General features: G+C 42.0%; 1 protein-coding gene across 2 annotated transcripts in view; it reads right to left on the bottom strand.

The window, feature by feature from the left end:
* Nucleotides 1-23,547, bottom strand: part of LOC124619279 (trafficking protein particle complex subunit 12) — a 140,717-nt gene that overhangs the window by 91,136 nt on the left and 26,034 nt on the right. For both annotated transcript variants that reach the window (XM_047145548.1, XM_047145549.1), the window contains exon 4: nucleotides 18,942-19,052. In XM_047145548.1, the coding sequence (XP_047001504.1) occupies nucleotides 18,942-19,052 (111 nt within the window). The remainder of the gene's footprint in view (nucleotides 1-18,941; nucleotides 19,053-23,547) is intronic.

Below are 23,547 nucleotides of genomic sequence, written 5' to 3' on the forward strand. Positions count from 1 at the left end.
TTGCAGAGTATGAATGTAGATGTAGAGTAGATTGGACTAGTCATAATTTGTCGTCAGTACACTTGACAGTATTACACTATAGTGGCTGTTTCTGCTTGTTAATGTGTAACTTGATGTATTCTACACCAATGAAGTTCTCCTCCATAATGGGATTTACCAACATGATACATTAATGTATTAACACTATATCAAATACTGCATTTTATTAAAGTTGCCAAACAGATACTCTTTCCTTCACACAGAAACATCAAAACCAAACTAACTGAGAATGTAACTCATTATATCCAGTAATCTGTGATTTATGTTAAGGCCACATACAAACAAAAATAATCAGATTTTGAAAATGCAGTGTAACTGGATACCTAAAAAACTTGCTCACCCAACAGTGGTAGGAGAATACGTATACAAAGAACCAATATCTAAATTTGCAAGCTTTTGGAGCCAGTGACTCCTCCTCCTGGTAGAAGGGGAAGGAAGAGAAGTGGACTCCCCTTCTCATCCCGTCAGGTAAGTCTCCCCTGACCCGAGGTTCTGGGTGACTGTTCTGAACTCTCCCCATTTCTAAACCTCACCAGTTCTTTTCCTTCAACCCTTCCCTTCCCCTTCAAGCCCTTTGCCAGAAGAAGGTGACAATGGCTCCAAAAGTTAGAATGAAAAATAGTATTGCTGTGGGAAACACGCTTATTGTGGCTACTGATTCCATAAAAAAATCGTACCAGTTAGAAATTAAATAATTAATTTATGTAAAGCAAAGGAAAGGCAACTACTTACCTATAGATGACTGGTGTATGACACAAAGAAACACACAACAGAAAACTGTTAACAGTAGCTTTCGAACTCTTTTTCTAGTAAGAGTACAACCATTCACATACACAATTACATACACGCACAAATGTACATGCTTGCTGTAGTTGCGAGACTGATTATTGAATATCAATTGTTGAGAGCAATAGCCTACGAGATGCAGGTTTGGGAGGTGGTTGGGAAGGATGCACAGGCCAAATAGGGGGTAGCAATGTAGTGTGAGGTGGGTGTTTCATGAGATGACTCAGCAGCTGTACAACAAGATGAAAATAGTTCAGAGGGTACAGCAAATAAGGGTTAGAGATATACAGGAAGGAGGGGGTGGGGAGGATGAAATGGAGGAAAGTTGTGGTGAAGTGGGAGACAAGGTGGCGAGAGAGTACGGGAGAAGGGTGGAAAAATGGGGAAGAGGGGGAAATGAGGGACTGGTGGGAAAAGGATGACAGACACAGACACAGAGTCAGAGAGAGAGAGAGAGAGAGAGAGAGAGAGAGAGAGAGAGAGAGAAAATACTTGGATGCAAGAAGAGTGGTGGGAGAAGGCAGTATACAACCTAGATGGGGAAGGAGTGATGTGCACAAAAGAAGGAATCGAAAAAGTAAGTCGAGGCAGTGGGAAACAAGTTAGCAGAGGTTAAATTCAGGGGGCTTGCAAGAGCATATGCTATGCTGAGAGAGAATTCCCAGTCATTTGGCCCAGTGAAACTTGTACTGGAAGGGAGTATCAAAATGGTCTATGTAGTGAAGAAGTCATTAGTGTTGTGCAGCATGTTTGGCAACTGGATGGTTAAGTTTGCTGTTTGCCACAGTTTGGCGGTGGTCATTCATGTGAGTGAATAGTGGATTACTTGTCATGCCTACACAGAATTATGTACACTAACTGCAGTATAGCTTATATATAACATGGATGCTTTCACACATGGCCCTGTCTTTTATTGGGTAGGAGATGTCTGTGACTGGACTGCAGTAGGAGACGGTGGGTGAATGTATGAGGCAGACCTTGCACCTAGGTTGACCACAAGAGAATGACCCATGAGATGCAGGATTGGAATATGGATTGGTAGGGATATTCTGTAGATTGGGTAGGTGGCAGAACATTACTTTGGGTGATGTGCATAGAATACTGAGTACGATATCCCTCATCTCAGCACATGACAACAGGTATTCAAAGGCCTGGTGAAGAATGCGATTGAACTGGTGATACTGGGGGATTAGAGGAAAGCTGGTTGGTGCATTTTTAACAGGGTTACTGGAGTTAGAGGAGGAGATGGCACGGGAAATCTGTTGATGGATGAGCTGAATAGGATTTGTCTGTCAAGAAAGACTCTGGTAAGGTTGTCAGTATATTTTGACAATTCCTGCTTTCCACTGCAGACATAGCATTCGTGGGTGATGAGCCGTTACAGAAGAGACTTTTTGGCATGGAACAGTTAACAGCTGTGAAAGTGGATGTATTGTTGTTGGTAAATGCACTTAATATGAACAGACATATTTATGGAGCCATCTGAGAGGTGGAGATTAATATCAATAAATGTGACTTACTGAGTAGCAAAGGACCAGGTGAAGTGGATTTGGGAATTGGTGGTAAAGTTATGGAGGAAGGAACAAGGGTTGTCCCTGCTACAAGTCTATATCATGAAGATGTCAGCAATGAATCTGAACCAGACAAGGTGTTTTAGGTGTTGACCAGAATGGAAGGATTCCTGCAGATGTCCCATAAATAAGTCAGCATAGAAAGGGGATGCTAGGCTGCTGCAGTGTGAGACATGTTTATTACGTTAGGATCCGACACAGAATTCTAATGCACTGAGTTTGTTCTTGCCACACACATAACAGAAACTTCTGAATCAAAAGAAAAGTCTGTTGTGCAATCTATGAGATTTCACAAGCAAATGAAATGTGTAACACTTCTGTTTCAAATAACTTACGGGTTTGCTGCCAGGTGACGTCGTCTAACACCTCTGATATTTCGACAGGAGCACACCCTGCCATTCTCAAGGCACAAATGCAAGGAAGAAGAAATGTGCTAGCAAATTTAATACCTCGGTTCACAGAGGAGAAACAAGGAGGACACCACACACAGAACAAGTGTCAACACAAACAAAGATAACCAACATCAGAAATATCGATAGTTACTATTAATCAACAGGTGAGGTAGCACTAATTCTGTCCCTCTGTTTTTTGATGAGACACAGAGCCGGATTCCAAGCAGCATTTAAACAAAATCCACCATCTCTGTTAATAAGGTTGCTTGATAGTCTGATTTCAACAGCTTCCTTAATAACACTATCCCAATAGCTGGATGTGCAAGCCAGAATCTCTGTGTTGTTGTATTCCATTGGATGACCGGTGTCAAGGCAATGTTCTGCAATAGCGGATTTGCTCGGCTGTTGTAAGCGTGTGTGACACTTATGTTCAATACACCAGTCTTCCACAGTCCTGATTGTCTGACCAATATATGACATGCCACAACTGCAAGGAATACGATAGACCCTAGCCTTACGCAAACCAAGATCATCTTTTACGGACGCCAACAGGGCCTTAATCTTAGAAGGTGGTTAAAAAACACATTTCACATCATATTTCCGCAAAATACGGCCAATCCTGTTGGAAATGCTTCCTGCGTAAGGCAAAAAGGCCATAGACTTAGATGCCACTTCGTTGCTATCGTCACTCACCCGTTGCACAGAAGGCTGATGGCGCAACACGCGTTTGCTCTGCCTCTCACTATAACCATTCTGACGAAAGGTGACTTCGAGATGTGATAGCTCAGCTGCCAAACTTTCAGGGTCTGAGATAACGTGGACCCCATGAACCAAGGTGCGAAGTAATCCTTCACACTGAGCTGGATGGCGACAACTATCAGCTCGCAGATACAAGTCAGTGCGTGTAGGCTTCCTATAAACAGAATGTCCCAACGAAGCATCAGTCTTCCTTTTGACCAACACATCACATCAAGGAAGCGAAGGCATCCATTCTTTTTCACCTCCATAGTGAACTGAAGATTCGGGTGGATTGAATTCAGATGTTCCAAAACCGGTTTAAATTCTCACTACCATGAGGCCAAACAACAAAAGTATCGTCTACATATCTGAAAAAACACGCTGGTTTCAAGGTCGCTGACTCCAATGCGCGTTACTCAAAGTTCTCCATAAACAAATTGGCCACAATAGGTGACAACGGGCTTCCCATTGCAACTCCATCAGTCTGTTTGTAGTACTGACCATTGAATAAAAAGTAAGTGGAAGTCAGCACATGTCGAAACAAATTTGTTAATTCGACACCAAACTTAACCTCAATTAGCTGCAACGAATCAGAGAGAGGAACGCGAGTGAAAAGAGAAACCACATCAAAACTGACTAAAATATCAGAGTCATTCAAACGCATTCCTTGCAATCGAAATCTGCAGAGTTCTTAATGTGATGTTCACACCTACCTACTAGTGGGCTCAACAAACTAGCAAGATGTTTAGCTACACGATACGTTGGAGCACCAATATTAGAAACAATAGGCCTCAACGGGACAGCCTCCTTATGGACCTTAGGGAGGCCATATAATCTAGGTGGTACAGCACAGTACGAATTAAGACTCTTGATAGTCTCCTGTGACAAAGAACTTTTCTTCAGGAGGATATTTGTCTTTCTCTCAACACTCTTAGTAGGGTCAGCACCGATTTTGTGATACGTCAAATCAGAAAGTAGACACTTCATCTTTTGAATGTAATCGTGCTTGTTCAACAAAACGGCGGCGCTTCCCTTGTCCGCAGGTAAAATAACAATATCAGGATCCATTCTAAGTGAACGTAACCGGTGTATTGAACATAAGCGTCACACACGCTTACAACAGCCGAGCAAATCCGCTATTGCAGAACATTGCCTTGACACCGGTCATCCAATGGAATACAACAACACAGAGATTCTGGCTTGCACGTCCAGCTATTGGGATAGTGTTATTAAGGAAGCTGTTGAAATCAGACTATCAAGCAACCTTATTAACAGAGATGGTGGATTTTGTTTAAATGCTGCTTGGAATCTGGCTCTGTCTCTCATCAAAAAACAGAGGAACAGAATTAGTGCTACCTCACCTGTTAATTAACAATAACTATCGATATTTCTGATGTTGGTTATCTTTGTTTGTGTTGACACTTGTTCTGTGTGTGGTGGCTTCCTAGTTTCTCCTCTGTGAACCGAGGTATTAAATTTGCTTGCACATTTCTTCTTCCTTGCATTTGTGCCTTGAGAACGGCAGGGTGTTCTCCTGTCGAAATATTGGCGGTGTTAGACGACGTCACCTGGCAGCAAACCCGTAAGTTATTTGAACAGTCAATTCCCGCCGGGGAAAGTTAAGGTCTCACTTCTGTTTGATGCTGGGATACACTTATGCATGTGTAATAAATGTCTGTTGCCAATGAAGGGTGAGTCACAAAACTAGTGCTAAGGAAGTTACCTTCACATCGAGGAACAAATATCATCTATGCATAGTTCTTTTTTTTTAACTTTGGGAGCAACAACTCAATCAACATCAAGAACTGGTAAAGCTTCTGATGATTTCAATGTTCCAGCAATCACAAGTATTGACAACTAATATATCTTTTTCAACCATTCACTAATATATAGGAAGAGTACCAGAAATAGATAGTGCCGCATTTTCAGGCAAGTTATAGTAAGTGTCCAGACCGTCAGTATGAATTTTTGGTTGTTGACCAACCCTCCTCAATTTTATAACTTAGTGCACAAGTTGGCTCCACTATCAGATCCATCAGTGCTGCCCTGTCAGATATTTTTGCCTTATTTTCAGTACATTTTTCCACCAAGATGCAAGTAGTTTAGAGTTTCTGCAACATTGCAAATTTGATGCTGAAATCTGTGCTGTGGATTGTTGACCTTCAAAGTTTAAATAGAATGTGCAAATTTACTTGTGCCTGTGGACAATCTTAAACAGAACATTTAATATGAAATGTGGTAATCAATCTGACCCCTGATAAACACATATGCACACAAGCTTAATGACAGTCTGACCTCTCTCTCTCTCTCTCTCTCTCTATCTCTAGCAGAAGTGTTATGCATTTCATGTGCTTTCGAAATCTCACAGGCTGCACATCATATTTGTCTTTTTATTTGCAAATCTCTACTACAAGGGTTTTACCAAAAGTAAGGTTCCCAATGAGCTACGGCCTTGAGGGAAGGTGCTACGCTAAATCTGACAACAGTGCCCTGTGCAGTGGTTGCCCCACTCTCAAGCAGTTCACTACGTCACTCAGTGTTGGCTTGGCAGCCATCAGAGTTGGAAGTGTTGATCGCCGCTCCCACCAAGTGCTAGGTTCGAGCAGTAATCTGGTTTCTCCATGCAAGGAATTTACCACACGTGAAGATTCATCGGCAACTGACTGAGGTTTATGGTGAAGAGTGCATGTCCATTCGGCACATCCATAAATGGTACAGGGCTTTTGCTGAGGGTCGCACAGAAGTTCACGATGAAGAATGGAGTGGAAGACCACCAGCTTCAGATGTGATTGCCCAGAAAATCAACAGTGAGCTGCTCAAAGATCAGAGGGTCACTGTCCGTGAACTTGTTGAATGCATTTCTGAAGCTTCCCAGAGCACAACTGAAAGAACTTTAACAGAAACGTTGGGTTATCACAAGGTGTGTGCTCCCTGGGTCCTCCAGATGCTGACTGACAGACACAAGGGACGACGACTTGACTGTACTCACAAGTTTCTTCAACAATGTGAGGGGGGAGGCAACAAGGAGAAGTTGTTGGACTCTATCGTTATAGGAGATGAAACAAGGGTGTTTCATTACACCCCCAAAACAAAACAACAATCTCGTCAGTGGCGTCACTCCAGTTCACTGCCACCAAAGAAATTCAAATGCAGTTAGCAGGAAAGGTTATGGTGATGGTGTTTTGGGATCAGCAAAGGGTACTCCTCATCGATTTCATGCAACCTGGGATGACAATAAACTCAGACAGATATTGTGAAACACTGACCAAACTCTGGTGAGACATCCAGAATTGACGGAGAGGACAACTCAAGGAGGGAATAGTGCTTCTTCATGACAATGCTTGACCCCATGTTGCTTGTCAAACACAGGAGCTTTTGAAGAAATTTGGGTGAACTGTTACGCCTCATCCCCCGTACAGCCCGGAATTAGCCCCCAGCGATTATCACCTCTTCCCCAAGCTAAAGGAACACTTAAGTGGCAAATGCTTCAAGAGCGACGACAAAGTCCGAGCAGAGGTCACACGCTTCCTCAACAGGTTGGCGGGAGACTTCTTTCCCTTAATAGTACAAAAGCTAGAACACCGTTTTCAAAAGTTTGTCGAAAAAAATGGAGACTATGTTGAAAAATAGACGAAAGTGTAAGCTTTTCAATGATGCATAAATTAATAACAGTAAACAATGTTTCCTATATGTAAAAAATATGGGAACCCTACTTTTGGTACAACCCTCATATGTCTCTGGCAAGAAGAGACTCAGTCAGTCAGAATTCTGTGTAGGATCCTAATGTGATAAACATGTCTCGCTCACCCTACGGCAGCCAGCCACCCGTTCTACGCCACCCCTTGGTGGTGTCACTCACAGCAGTTTTGGTTGTTTCCTAGCTATCCACACTGTTATGGGCTGCATACACATTATGAGTATCCTCAATACAACGCAGAATACCACCAATGTTTTCACAAAGGGCATACTGCAGAGATGTGTTAAAGTGCAGCAGGTATCGGGTGTCGTCCTTCATCAATTCAGATTAACAATATTATAGACAGTATACCAGTAAACAGAAAGTTACTGTTACTTGCAGAATTACAGAACGTGGCAGGTGTCGGTGACACTTCTCTGTCTCTATGACAAATCAATCCATGTAGATCAATATTAGTGCTCTGCCACTGGACAACATGCAGTCAAAATTATGTGCGTATCGTGGTCATGAGAGTCCAGTGTTAGACCAAGATAATCACTGAAAAAGCCAAATTACTGAAACACCGCTCTTTATGATGGTTGCAGACCCACCTGTGGGAAATATTTTTGTACTGGATGCAATTCCACATCTGGGTACTCTTTTCAACATTTAGTTCATTATATTCAACCTCTGACTCATGTGAACAACAGATACTATACATTCACAATTTGCACCATTTTTTGAGTACAGATTAGAAAATACATTGAACTTTCATGTCGCAGTTCGTAAAAGTGGATCAAATTCTGCTAGCAGTTCAAGATGAAGATAAGCTATAACTGGACAGATCAGAACAGTAGCAAGTGCTTTCCCCATATCTTTTCAATCAGTGGGCTTCCCTTTCGGTGATAGTACAAAATCTGGGTGGATCCCTTTTGGTTGTGTGGTGATTTTAAAATTTCAGTCAATGCTCAAGAAGAAGTAGATTCAAAACCTATTATGAAACCCTGCCAAACTCTTCTCTAAGTTGTCTAGGGATCAACTTCAAACCAGAATTTATCTAATGAAAACCTATTTTCAACTTCCTTAAGACAATGAGTTCAGGAAAATTTTGGTGCTGAACAACTGCTTCGGGTCACCATTCGAGTCCATTAGTGTGACATTTCCTACTGTGTAAACTAAACATAAATAGTAACAATACATACTAACAAAGAAGCTTTATGTAATTTACATCTCAAACAAAGGCCTTAAGTATGAATTTTCAAAATGTTATTTTTTCCATCCTTTTGTTGCCTACCTTGGGTGTATTCTTCAAAAAAGGGCCTGGGATCACACGAGAGTGAGAACTGGTCCCCAAATCATTAAAAGATATCTAAGTATTTTTAGGCAATGTTAGCTATTATGCCCAGTTTATCTTGTGGGCAGCTTTTATCACCTACCAGTTGAATTAGTTACACCAAAAGAAAGTTCTCTTTCACTGGTCAGATGCTTGACAGAAGTCATGTCAATACCAGAAATCATCCTTTTAGTCTGCACCCAGTTCAATAACATACCAATCTCATTTAATGTTGACTCCAACTGTGGATGCCTCACCACATGGTGTTGGGGCTGACCTGTCACATAAACTTGTCGACTGTAAGGAAATCTCTACATCCAATTTCTGATTTGCATCTGTATCTTTGCTTTTGAAATGAAATGCGTTATGTAACTCCCATGAGAGAAGTTTTGTATTAATGAAGACTTATGTTGACTGACATTGAAGCACTTACTAATTGTGCTGAAACCTGAAAAAAGTTTCAGGGAATTTCTGGAATGTCTTCGATAGTTCAAAAAGACTTAACACATCCGTTTCAAATGACTAAATGGTGAAATTTCTTCACATGTAAGATAAAATGTATGCTCTCAGCTGAGTTATTCAAACACTGCCTTTCTGTTATCATTTCCATAATGCATCAGCTTATTGCATGTGTATCTGAGCACAGGGTTGACAAACACTTTAATTATGTAACAGTTGCACAACTGGCCTCTAGTGAGAAAGTTGATGCTGGTACAGATGGTTGAATTATCAGAAGGAACATTCACAAACATGTGGAATTTTTGTCAGAAGAGGCAGAGGTGTCCCTGATGGCACAAAAGATTCATGGGGAAACTTGCATGACAAATAACAGTTGAACACCCACAGCAGCCCTCAATATTTGATCTAAGTCAGGACATACAGCACAAACATCTGAACAGAAGGTAAAAGCTCGCTGTGTGTTTTGTGAGCAGCACAGTCACTGAGCACAAAATTGTGAGAAGTTGAAGGGTCTTCATAACTGCCTCAGGATCTTGAGGGAGAGCAATAGGTGCTTTCTTTGCCTCAACTAGGATCAAACAGTAAAAGACTATAGAAAGAGAGGAAGAGCATTTGTCTTTTTTGGAAGAAAACCCATCACAACCCAGTCTACAGCAGTTTGGAATACTCTACTTCATTGGCAACTCATACTAAACACGGTACAGTACAATAATCAATCTGAATAATGGAATGTTTCAGATTCATTTGTATCCAGATAGTCCACGTGTACGAAATGGAACTCACAGGTAAAAACAGATTTATGTGCTGCATATTAGATGGTGGCAGACAGTCTAGCTTCATCTGCAGATCAATTATCGACAAGTAGTTGTGTATCACTTACTAGCAAATCAATGCTCTTCAGTCTTCATTCACTATGTCACATTCACGGTGGTTAGTCCATTTGACATTGAGAAGTGCATGGAAAATGCTAACATTACAGTTACTGTGTTTGAGTATTTTCATTTCTTTTCAAGACAACCATCATTATATCAAGAGTTCAAAAGGTAACACATAAGCGATTTACAATTGGCCAACCCTGCAGAAGGACACAATCCCTCCATCGAGCAATTTATTGGATTGGATCACAATGGGAAAACTGTCAACAACACTGCCCATACACATCTCATCATCACTGGCTTTACTGCCTTCAGAATTTGAATGGATCCCTAATAGAAGCTATCCCAGCATTTCTAAAAATCAAGTCACTGTTAACCTCATCAACCCGCCATGCATTCAAGCATTTTACAATGCAGTCCGAAACTTCTGGGATTTAGAGACAACAGGAATTCGCAGTGATCATAACCAATCACTGAGTGCAAAGGATTCAACATTTCTTGAAGAATTTCACACTCCTTATTCAATCAAGGATCAGTGAACAGTAGTTCATATTCCTCACCAATCAGCAGCTGTTCTTCCAGATAACATCTATAATGCTGAAAAATGCTTCCTCATTTCTCAGAGGCATCTTGAGCAGAACAATGTCCTGAAATGCTGCCTATGAGGGACAAATGTCAAGTTACATCCAGAATGGACACATCAAACTGGCTTCCTCCCAAACTTCAGATGACACCTTTTATTTGCCCCATCAAATAGTGATGAGAAAGACACATGGAGGCATCAAGTGGTGAACTACATTCAACACATCTTCACGTGAAGGGTCTCTCCCACACTTAATGATGTCATGGAAACATGGCCAAATGTTCTTCCCAAAGTAACTGCAGTACTCATGCATTTTCAAATGAAGCAACTTAGTCACTATCACAGATATTACCCAAGCCTTTTTTGCAGTTAGTTCTCCATCCAGCCAACAGAGGCTTGAGGAGGTTTCTCTGTAGAGAGACAATAATAGCACAGCAAATGAAGCAATTGACACGTGAAGAAGACTTACTTACCAATACAAATGACTTCCCTTTGGGTATAGTCCATTCCTACTTTCAGCTGCATGTACCAATCACAGATTTCCACAACTATTACCTTATTAGACCATACCACTTGCATGGAAAACGTAGCGGCAGGTGCTTTAGATGAAAATGGGATGATAATGCTTTACTATGAACTGACGTTACTCATGGTCAAATCAAGCTGCCTATGTCAGGAGCCAATAGACTCTCAGCAATTGCTCAAAATATGGAAATCAGAAGGATGAGGGATCACAAGAACATTATGTGTGTTGAGAGTTCAGTGGACTACAGTAGAACTAGCATGAAGTCATTGATAAACGTCACAGACTGTAGGCAATAAAAGAATATAACAAGAATCACCAGTTTTTTTTACCCTCTGGAATTACTAAGTCCAGTATCCACAGTAGGAAAAATTTTGTGTCAAGGTACACGACTTCTTGGACAAATATCAGATGCGCTTTTGCCTCAGTATCTTGCCACTTGGTGGTGTACTTGGATATCACCTCTTCCAAACCAAGATGGATCACAGCCTCTGAAGAGGGAAGTATTTGCACCCACATTTTCTGTGACCCTTCCAAGTGAGCATATGGTGCACTCTTGTATGCCAGATGCACTGTAAATAGTTAGTCTCATGTCCAGTTAAAAGAAGAAAGAAAGATTGGATTTAATGTTCAGTCAACATCGAGGTCATTAGAGATGCAACGCAAGTTCAGATTGTACCAAGGATGGAAAAGGAAATCGGGAGTGATCTTTCAAAGGAAACATCCCGGCATTTTTCTGGAGTGATTTAGGGAAATCGTGGAAAACTTAAATCTGGATAGCTCAACACGTGTTTGAACTGTCATCCTCCTGAATATAAGTCCAGTGTGTCAACCCCTCCACATCCAGTTGCTGTGTAGCAAAAGCAGGCTAGCCTCCATGAAGAGGATTCTGCTGCCTTGACTAGAACTGCTGGCAGCATTAATGCGATGAGACTTCTACATTACTGCTGCTACCAACACAGACATAAGTGGAGCAACTATCTGGACAGTCTCAATGATGACACTAGCTTGGTTACGAGGTAGTCCCAACTCTTGGAAAACTTTTGCGTTCAACAGGCTCTTAGAAGTTCACAAGTACACCTCACCATGACAATGTCCACATGGACCATTTGACAGGAGGAAAAATGCCTCAAACTTCACATACAATAGACATTTGGTGGCATGGATCACCTTGGCTTTCAGACCAGCCCCATAGCTGGTCAAAAGGATGTCACAAGTACATTGCATCTGCTTTCTTGTTAGAAACGACAAACTCGCACCCTGATCCACAGATCCTCCTCAAGGAGACACTCAACCATCGATAGATATGGAAAGATTTAGTTCCTGCTTGAAAATGCTGCAAGCCATTGCCCATATTGTATGATTGAAAAGGAAACTTTATGACAAAGTGAATCTGGACAGAGAATTTATGGCAGAAGAAATGGCACCAGCTCGACGTTACTGGATCAAGTCTGCACAAGAGCAACACTTTCTTCATATAATCAAGGCTCTGAAGGAAAGCATGCCACTACCCAATTGGTCAAAAATAATGAATCTCAATCCTTCGTTAGATGATAACCTATTGCATTTAGGTGGTCATCAGCATTATGTCAAATTAACCATTCAAGAATGACATCAACTTATTCCTGGATGGAAACCATCAATTCAAAAGGCTTTTAATTCTACACACTCACAACTGTCTACATCAGCTTGGGCTTAGAATCGTGCTTTCAGAGCTTTGTTCCTACTCCTGAATACTAAACTCATGTCACACCGTACAAAAGATTATTCATTTCTGTCACCCATGTAAAACAAGTGATGTTGCTATCAAGAAATAGAAGCTCCACTAGCAGCCAATTAGGTAACACCACACAGACCCTTCCAAGTCACTGGCATTGATTTTGCAAGGCCATTTTATGACAAGTCAGGAAGTACCACAACTAAATGCAATTTTGTACTGTTCAACTCTGCTATGACTAGGTACATTCACCTAGAGCTAGTTCACAATGCAACGATGGATCAATTTTTGTTGGCGCTACAAAGATTTGCTGGCAAAAATGACATTCCACACACCTTCTACAGTAACAATGCTCATACATTTCACAGAGCAAACAAAGAGACAACTGAGCTGTGGTTGGGCATGTCTGTTCATAAGAGCCGAGAATACCTCATGCAACAAGGCATAACTTAAAAGTTTATAGCTCCTTGTTCAACTTGATGGGGGACGATGTTGGGAGAGAACTGTCGTTTCAACCAAAAGATGTCTCCAAATAGTATTTGCAACTCTAGTATCGACAAGGAAGGGCTACAGACTGTGCTCAAGAATACTGGAGCACTGGAGAATACTTGAGGCCAATCTCCCAAAATGGAAACAAAGTGCTCTCTTCAGCACACTTGCTGATGGGGGGAAACTCAGCACTGCAACAGGGCCCAACCAGCAATCTTAGCAGACTTGACAAAAGAACTCAGACTCCTTCAGAAAACAGCAGAAGTTCTCTAGAAGTGAATTTTATCCATAGTGGATGCTGTTGAACTCAATGACACAGAAGGTTATTTATTTGTCACACAACCAGTTTCAAGCTTGCACCCATCCTCAGGTGTTTATACATTCATGTTCATGTTTACACTGCTGGAGATCACTGTATAAATACAAAAAAATTATTTGCTGGTGGCTAAACAGATACAAGTGGGACAATTGTAAGTTGCAAGTCAGCATTTGTCAAAAATATATCTGTACCTATGTAAAGATGAAGAATCATTATTTATTTGTTTATTATCATCCCAGTGATCACATTTGTGATATAGGATTTGTCAGGGTACATTTTAACAACTATATAATATCTTTACAAAATTTGTATCTGTGCTGAATTCATATCAATCTATCTTATGTTTAATACAATATACAACTAATAAGTGTTTTTATAACATAATTTCTTATGCACTGATGTAATTTCATTTGTCACATTAACTTAAACATACAGTCCTGGAAATGGAAAAAAGAACACATTGACACCGGCGTGTCAGACCCACCATACTTGCTCCGGACACTGCGAGAGGGCTGTACAAGCAATGATCACACGCACGGCACAGCGGACACACCAGGAACCCCGGTGTTGGCCGTCGAATGGCGCTAGCTGCGCAGCATTTGTGCACCGCCGCCGTCAGTGTCAGCCAGTTTGCCGTGGCATACGGAGCTCCATCGCAGTCTTTAACACTGGTAGCATGCCGCGACAGCGTGGACGTGAACCGTATGTGCAGTTGACGGACTTTGAGCGAGGGCGTATAGTGGGCATGCGGGAGGCCGGGTGGACGTACCGCCGAATTGCTCAACACGTGGGGCGTGAGGTCTCCACAGTACATCGATGTTGTCGCCAGTGGTCGGCGGAAGGTGCACGTGCCCGTCGACATGGGACCGGACCGCAGCGACGCACGGATGCACGCCAAGACCGTAGGATCCTAAGCAGTGCCGTAGGGGACCGCACCACCACTTCCCAGCAAATTAGGGACACTGTTGCTCCTGGGGTATCGGCGACGACCATTCGCAACCGTCTCCATGAAGCTGGGCTACGGTCCCGCACACCGTCAGGCCGTTTTCCGCTCACGCCCCAGCATCGTGCAGCCCGCCTCCAGTGGTGTCGCGACAGGCGTGAATGGAGGGACGAATGGAGACGTGTCGTCTTCAGCGATGAGAGTCGCTTCTGCCTTGGTGCCAATGATGGTCGTATGCGTGTTTGGCGCCGTGCAGGTGAGCGCCACAATCAGGACTGCATACGACCGAGGCACACATGGCCAACACCCGGCATCATGGTGTGGGGAGCGATCTCCTACACTGGCCGTACACCACTGGTGATCGTCGAGGGGACACTGAATAGTGCACGGTACATCCAAACCGTCATCGAACCCATCGTTCTACCATTCCTAGACCGGCAAGGGAACTTGCTGTTCCAACAGGACAATGCACGTCCGCATGTATCCCGTGCCACCCAACGTGCTCTAGAAGGTGTAAGTCAACTACCCTGGCCCGCAAGATCTCCGGATCTGTCCCCCATTGAGCATGTTTGGGACTGGATGAAGCGTCGTCTCACGCGGTGTGCACGTCCAGCACGAAGGCTGGTCCAACTGAGGCGCCAGGTGGAAATGGCATGGCAAGCCGTTCCACAGGACTACATCCAGCATCTCTACGATCGTCTCCATGGGAGAATAGCAGCCTGCATTGCTGCGAAAGGTGGATATACACTGTACTAGTGCCGACATTGTGCATGCTCTGTTGCCTGTGTCTATGTGCCTGTGGTTCTGTCAGTGTGATCATGTGATGTATCTGACTCCAGGAATGTGTCAATAAAGTTTCCCCTTCCTGGGACAATGAATCCACGGTGTTCTTATTTCAATTTCCAGGAGTGTATATTGTTATACAGTTGCACAGAGATATTCACTTATGCTGTAATAACATTTGTCAAGCATGTGGTTCTTTATAACAGTTTTAAACTTATCCTCATTTTCCAGCTCTTTGATATGTTTTGGTAGTGCATTAAAAAGTTTGATGCCTTGATTATATACATGTTTCTGGCTTCGGGTCCTTGTTACAGCTTGTATGTGGAGATCTTTACATTGCCGTGTATCGTAATTATGGAAGTCTATATTGGTTTTCATTTTGCCCTGATTTCTTTTGATCACCTACAGACATTTCAGAATGTATAATGACGGAATTGTTAAAATTTTCACTGCTTTAAAAAGGGGCCTACAATGTGTATAAGGTGGGCTGTGAGTCACTATCCGAATAGCACGTTTTTGTAATTTGAAAATCTCATTTAGACGACTATTTGTTTTTCCCCAGAATACTATCCCATAGGATGCAATGGACTGAAAATAGCCAAAATATACTAATCTGGTACAGTCATTACTACAAACTCTTGAAATTATTCTAAGCACAAAACACGCTGAATTAAGTTTTAGTGCTAAGCTCACCACATGGTCCTTCCAATTAATCTTCTCATCAATGTGCATACCCAGGAATTTTGCACACTCTACTCTTTCAAGTTGTTTGCCCCCCATGGTGGGATTTAGGTCGTCCTGTTCACTTATTTTTCCATATTGCACATAATTAGTTTTTTTTGCATTCAGTGTTAGCTTGTTAGCACTAAACCATTTTTGTATACCTTGTAGGACATGGTTCACAGTACTGTGCAATGACTGCTTCATATCACTAACTATTAAACTATTATCATCAGCAAATAACATGATTCTAGCTTTTCTCTCTGACACCTGAATATCATTAATGTAAATGAGGAACAGCAAGGGGTCTAATACACTTCCTTGGGGTACTCCCACTGTGACCTCCCTTGGATCTGATCTTAGTTTAATTTTTTGATTAATATTTAGTGCTGTAATTTCAACCACCTGCATCCTCTTTTCTAGATAAGACTCAAACCACTTTTTTACCAGTCGTCTGATACCCATAGCTTCAAACTTTTTCCAAAGTATGCTGTGGTCAACAATGTCAAAGGCTTTTGACAAATCTAGATTTATCCCAACTACACTTTTTCCCTCTTCCAATTTAGTGATTATTTCTTTTGTGTATTCTAGTACAGCTGTTTCAGTACTTCTCCCAGCTTGAAATCCATGCTGATTACTGTTTATCAGATTGTGCATATTAAGATAATGTGAGACTCTATATTTCATTAGTATCTCTAAAACTTTAGAGAAAGTTGGGAGGAGTGAGACAGGTCTGTAGTTTTCTATTTTAAGTTTATCACCCTTTTTCAACAGGGGAATGACTTAGGAAATTTTCAGTTTTTGTGGAAACACGCCCTCAGCCATTGACAAGTTTGCTATGTGCGCCAATGGTTTCGCTATCTGATTAGCTGTTTTCTTTACTAATATTATTGGCACCTCATCTACTCCAGCTGACATCTTGGACTTGAGACTTTTAATCACGTTTAAAACTTCCTTTTCGTTTGTTGGAAGTGCCATCATACTGCTGGCTGCCTTGGGTGCTTCCATCTTAATCTGCTCCCCAAAATTCCTGCTTAATGTCTGGGGGTGCATTTAAAAAGTAATTATTTATATAATTAGGCATGGCATATTTATCTACCATTTTATTCTCCTCATCTTTTAGAATAATTTCCTTGTCTTTGATAGGTACCCCGGTTTCTTTTCTCACAATTGCCCATGCTATTTTAGTTTTATTTCTGGACTGTTTTATTTCCATATTATTACTTAATAACTTTGCATTTGCAATTATTCTGCGGTATATTTTCCTGTACCTGTTTACATATTCTATAAAATCAGTATCTGTACACTCCCTCAACTCTGAATTCAGTTTTTTCATGTTTTCACATGATTTCTTAATGCCAAAAGTTAAGCTGTGGTGATAGTTTTTCCACTTAGCTGCACACTTATTATCATTTTCATGTCCTTATTTCAGTTTTACAAAGTTTAGCTGCATATTTCACTATTACGATGTGCACTCGTGAAATACACTGTGTTTACATACAAACATGTGGGCTATGGTCAAAGAACTTAGATGTAGCAGGTGTAAAGATGTTGCTCACACAGAAACATATAGGTTATGGTCAAAGAACTTAGCCACAGGAAGTGCATGGGTGTTGCACATATAGGAACTTAAAAAGTTATTATAGACTGCAAAGTTTTTTGTTACACATTATGAAATTTTTGGATTCAAATTTTCATTGCTAAATTTGATTCAAATTTTCATTGCTAATTCAAATTTAGCAATTTTCTGGTGACACATTTCTACTATAGCACATTTAGCAGTTAATGGGTTACAACTCATATATTCCTGAAAACTTATTGTCTTGAAGTATTTATTTTCTGTGCATGTAACATTAACACTTTTTCTTTTGCAATTACCTGACCTGTATTTTGATTTTCTTTTAACATTAATTTAGTACCTGTTCTTGGCAATAGACTTCATAAAAACATTAGTTTGACATATCACATTAAACTTTTCATTTCAAAGTTTTCTTCCCCATCTACTTCATCAGCATATCTCACCTTCCCTCTAACTTACTTCTGGCTAACTTATCTCTTTGTTTTTGTGCAGTTACAGGCCTATTTTCATAAGACTTCATGTAAAAAATGAGAAAACAAAAGGGCTGAATGATGGGGGCACAGAGTCAATTTTGTGTTTCTGAATATCATCTGCCTGCTTAGCTGAGTGGTAATGTGTTTGCCTACCATGCATTGGGCCTGGGTTCGATTCCCAGCCAGGTTGGAGATTTTCTCCGCTATGGACTGGGTGTTGTGTTGTCCTCATCATCCTTCCACCATTATCACGAACATACAAGTCGCCCAATGTGGGCAAGGTTGAAGATTTTCTCCGCTGTGGACTTGGTGTTGTTTTGTCCTCATCATCCTTCTACCATTATCACGAACATACAAGTCACCCAATATGGTGTCAACTGAAATAAGGCTTACAACCCAGCAGCTGAACTTCTCCGAATGAGACTTACTAGCCAACAATGGCACACGATCTTTTTCTCTGCATATCATCCATTCGACAGCTCCACTAATTTTCCAGTTACAGACTGCTCTTTCTCACAACATCCCACACAATGACAATTTTAACTCTCCAATTCTATTTTCATGTGGATTTCTTCCTGACCTGCCTACAGATGAGTATTAAACCAATTATTCAGGGATAGAACTTTTTCTAGTACTAACAGTATCCTTTGAAGCAGCTAGTTTTGTTTATTTGACTGTCTATCAATTGTAAAATTTTGTAAATAGCACTCCAGAAACTTGATACTTGTGAATCAGTGAAAATTATGCATACCTGTGACCCTGTCTTTAAAAAAAAGGTATTTACAAGGATTATAAGATGATACGACTAAAACATTTAGTTGGATTCTTCTTGTTTTGCTCTTCAGCTGCGAAATCATTTGAACTGTGAATAGCTGACTCTTCCTGCAATTGCTACAAACAACTGAATTACAAGGACAGAGATTGAGTGGTACTTGTGCATTACCTGTATTGAATGTACGGTGTGTTTACTGGGGTGACCAGCACGACCTGCTCCCTGTCCATACATTGTCAGCAGTCTTCCTGTCAAGTTTACAGCAGCGCGGAAGCACCCTGCCTGCAACAATAGTTTCCTTACAGTGTCTACTGTAGTTTGTTTAATAGCTTCATGATTGATGTTTCACTTGAGTAGTAGGAGCCACCCACCAGCCAATAACAGTTCTTTCTCGGGTACCAAGTGGTCACTGTGTTGCCTGGTTTTTAGATACCTACAGAGCATTGTCAAATGTTGCGTGCTGGCAACACTCACCACCACTGCCATTACAATCCCTCAGTCACAAAATTATTTTATTCAAGCTATATCACAGTTCCTGGTGGTGGTATACAGAATGAAATTAATGAGCCAATTTAGTTAAAACAGTACTGCAGTCATTACCTTACAAATGACACTTAGTAAATATTTTGATATTAATGAATACATCCGCCTGCACAATAAAATATTTATTTTACTTATACCTACCATCTATAGTGAGATGATAACATCAATAACTTAGTCATAACATATAAAAAATGAAATTAAATTAAATTATATTCAAATATTACAGCCCATAGGCAGCCCACATTCATCCATCCACCCACCCACCCCTTCTTTTCACATCATCCGCACGTTGGAAATAACGCTTAGCTTGAATGACACTAGCATAAGTAGTTGTTAATAAACCAACAATAGAACAGAAAAAAGAAGAATCGATGGTTAACTGAAGGAAATAAATTAAATTTCTTATCTATAATTCCTTTTTGGTTGGTTTCAACTAAACATTTTGTTACCTTTAGTCCTTTCATCATATTTAATCTGGACTTGAAAGCAGATAATCATATGTACAAAAGTTCATTACGTAATAGTGATTAGGATGACCAGTGTTCCTCCTCAGCCACAACTCATAGCAGCTAAACCCAGCCTAGGTGACCTTTTTAACTTGCCACATTCCCTAAAACTCCCAACTAACTCTCCACCAAATCTAGAGCCAAAACATTCCCATAACACTGTTGTTAACCTTTCCACAAAGTTCCTCAGCTCAACAGAAGTTTCAGTCCTATCCAAAGAGCTTACCTTTAGACTTACACTCAAATTTAACCACACTGGACTTGTCAAAGAACTGCTCTCCTCCTCCTGATCCCTCCAACTGAAGCACTTCTTTGCCAATAATCCCTCCGACCAAATCCATCCTAATTCCAGCACTGAACCCTGCCTCATCCAATTCATACCAGCATTCCAACGTGATCCTCCCTCCTCCCACCTAACCATCCACTGGTCATCTTCCAGGAATTCCTTACCTCCAATTTAGCCTCTCCATCCTTCCCCAGGTTCCTTCCTCAGAACACCAACCTTTTGCTAGAAGAAAGAACAGCCATACATAACCCCACAACAAATCTTAAACTAGTCATCCTACCTGCAGAAAAAGGTTCCACCCCTGTTATGAATCACAATACTACCTGGCAGAAGGCCTCTGCCAATTATCTGACTCCACCACCTATAAACTCTGCCAAAGTGATCCCATCCTAGAAGTCCAACAGAAACTCCAATCCCTGCATACAGCCTTACGCCCTTCCCAGAACATCTCCCCTATGACACTATGCACGCCCACCTACTACATGCTCCCCAAAATCCACAAGCCCAACAATCCTGGAAGCACAATTGTGGCTGGTTATTGTGCCTCCCACTGAAAGAATTTCGTCCCTCATTGACCAAAGCCTCCAACCAATTGCCTGTAATCTAGCCTCCCCCGTCAAAGATACCAACCACACCCACCCTTTTACCTCCCGGATCCCTACTCATCACAGTTGATGTCACATCCCTATACACCAACATCCCTCATGCGCAAGGTCTTACTGCCATTGGACACTACCTTACCCAATGTCCTTCAGACTCCAAAACCACTACCTCATTCCTCATACACTTAATAACTTTATCCTAGCCCAAAACCACTTCTCATTTGTAGGGAAGGTATACAAACAGATACACGGCACAGCCATGGGCACCTGCACGGCACCCTCCTATGCCAACCTTTTTATGGGTCACCCAAAGGAGACCTTCCTGGCCACCAAAAACACAAAATCCCTAGTCTGGTTCATGTTCAATGATGATATCTTCATGGACTGGACTCAGGTCAAGACACCCTACCTTCAGTGCTTCACAACCTCGACACCTTCTCTTCCATCCGCTTCACATGGTCCTCCTGAACCCAGCATGCACCTCCATAGTTATTGATCTCCTCTCTGATGGCTCCATCTTCACCTCTGTCCACATTAAAACCACCGACCAACAACAGTACCTGCATTTTGACAGCTGTCATCCCTTTCACAGCAAAAAATTCCTCCCATACAGACTGGTCAGCCGGGGACAACATATCTGCAGTGACATAAACTCTCTTGCTCAGTATGCTGAAAGTCTCACCAAGGCCTTCACAGACAGGCACTATACCCCAGACACAGTCCGCAAACAGATCTCCCGTGCCATTTCCCCTCACATCCCTAATCCTCCCACCAGCCCCAAAAACCAGCCACCAACGAGTGGTCCCCTTCATCACCCAGTACAATCCCAGTCTGGAACAGCTGAAACACATCCTACACCAAGGCTGTATTACCTATCATCATGCCCTGAAATGAGTGACATCATACCCAAGATACTTCCCACCTCTCCTAAAGTGGTGTTCCGTCACCCATCCAACTGCCACAACATCCTAGTCCATCCCTATGCCACTCCAGTCTCAACCCATTGTCACATGGATCATATCCCCATATAAGACCCAGGAGCAAAACTACACAATCCATCCACCCAGCACTTTCTATTCCAGTCCTGGCACAGGTTTATCACACCCCATCAGGACTGGGCCACCTGTGAAAGCAGCCATGTCATTTATCAGCTCTGGTGCAATTATTACACAGTTTTTTATATTGGTATGACTACCAATCATCTATCCACCACGGTGAACAGCCACTGCCAAACTGTGGCCAAGAGCGAAGTAGACCAACCTGTGGCACAGCATGAAGCTGAACACGACACACTTGGTTACAACGGCTGCTTCATTACCCGTTATTATTATCCCGGCCTCAATCTATGGTAACGTACTATCCTCACACCTTCAACCCAACAGTTTCCATCCCCTCTGCCCTATCATCTCCTATGCATTCTAATCTCCCAATGTTTATTTGCAGCCCTCTGCCAATGCATCCATCTGTCTTTCCCTGCTTCTCTCCTTTTTTTGCTCCTTTTTTCCTCCACCTCCCTGTCTCACAACCTCCTCATGCTGAGCCTGTTGGCATTCTAGTCCCTGCACACTCCACCAGACAGTGTTCATCTCTCTCCTCACACATACACCATCGCCCCCTCCCGCCCCCTCCAAATTGCCGTCTTTACCCCATGTGATAGCTGCATTTCAGCCGGAGATGCTGGAGTTGGCGGTTGTGAAGGCATGAGGTGTGCTTACTTGTGAGTATGGGTAAATGGTGTGTGTCTCCTTTACTGATAAAGACTGTGGTCGAAAGCTTTTTGTAAATGTCTTAACTGTGCCCGTCTCCAACCTGACATTTTGTTTAGGTTTACGGCACAAAAACAACTATGGTTATATGCGCCCATACAGATTTGTAGATCAGGAAGACAAACAGGAGTTAAAAATGACTACATGTTAATCCCAATCGAAGCAAGAGACGACAGCTTAAAACAGGGACATGGAGAAAGGTCTATAAAATATGCCCTAGAGAAACAGAATTCCTGAACTAAAAATTAAATGTCCTTTGCCATATTGCTATGATGGATGAAAAGTAAAAAGTCATCAACAGCCCTGGCATCATTCACTAAAACGGCTGATAACTCTGATGGCAAACAGAAATGATGACATGCATGGTTAAAAAAAGGGCATTCCGTCAGAAAATGGCAGACCATCATAGGTTGAGGGGAATGAGCACAAAGTGGTGGGGAGCACAACTTAACAAACGGTGATAGCTAAGAAGACAGTGCCTGATATGCAATCTAGCTAAAATGATCTCCTCACGGTGAGGGGTGAGAGGAGGTCGTACAAGCCTCCGGGAGAGGAGCTTTTTCCCCACAAAGGGAGGACCACCTGCTTACAGACAGCAACAAAGAGATCATAAGAGACAATGTAAGAACCAGTGGGCTTAGGTACTGCTTCTGCACACAGACTCGTAACTGGGCTATTGCAAAAGGTGCCAGTGGCCAAATGGATGACATGATGGTGGACAGCATTGAAACTGCGTAAGAGGGATGGATGTGCAGATGCATACATGAAACATCCTTAGTTTAGTTTCGAACAGACAAGAGAACGGTGCAAATGAAGGATGGTGGTTTGATCTGCTCCCCAGGAAGAACCACTGAGGCCACGTAGGACACGTACGACACTGAGGGACCGCATGTAGAGGTCTGCCAGGTAAGACGCGTGGGAGGACCAAGAAAGTTTCATACCAAGCATGAGCCCCATGAATTCTGTAGTTTCAATGAACAGAAGAGCAACAGGCCCAAGATGTAAAGAAGGTGGTAGAAACCAATTTTTCTGCCAGAAATTCATACAAATGGTTTTTTCAGTGGAAAAACGAAA

Source organism: Schistocerca americana, chromosome 6 (genome assembly GCF_021461395.2).
Source record: "Schistocerca americana isolate TAMUIC-IGC-003095 chromosome 6, iqSchAmer2.1, whole genome shotgun sequence".
Lineage (NCBI taxonomy): Eukaryota > Metazoa > Arthropoda > Insecta > Orthoptera > Acrididae > Schistocerca > Schistocerca americana.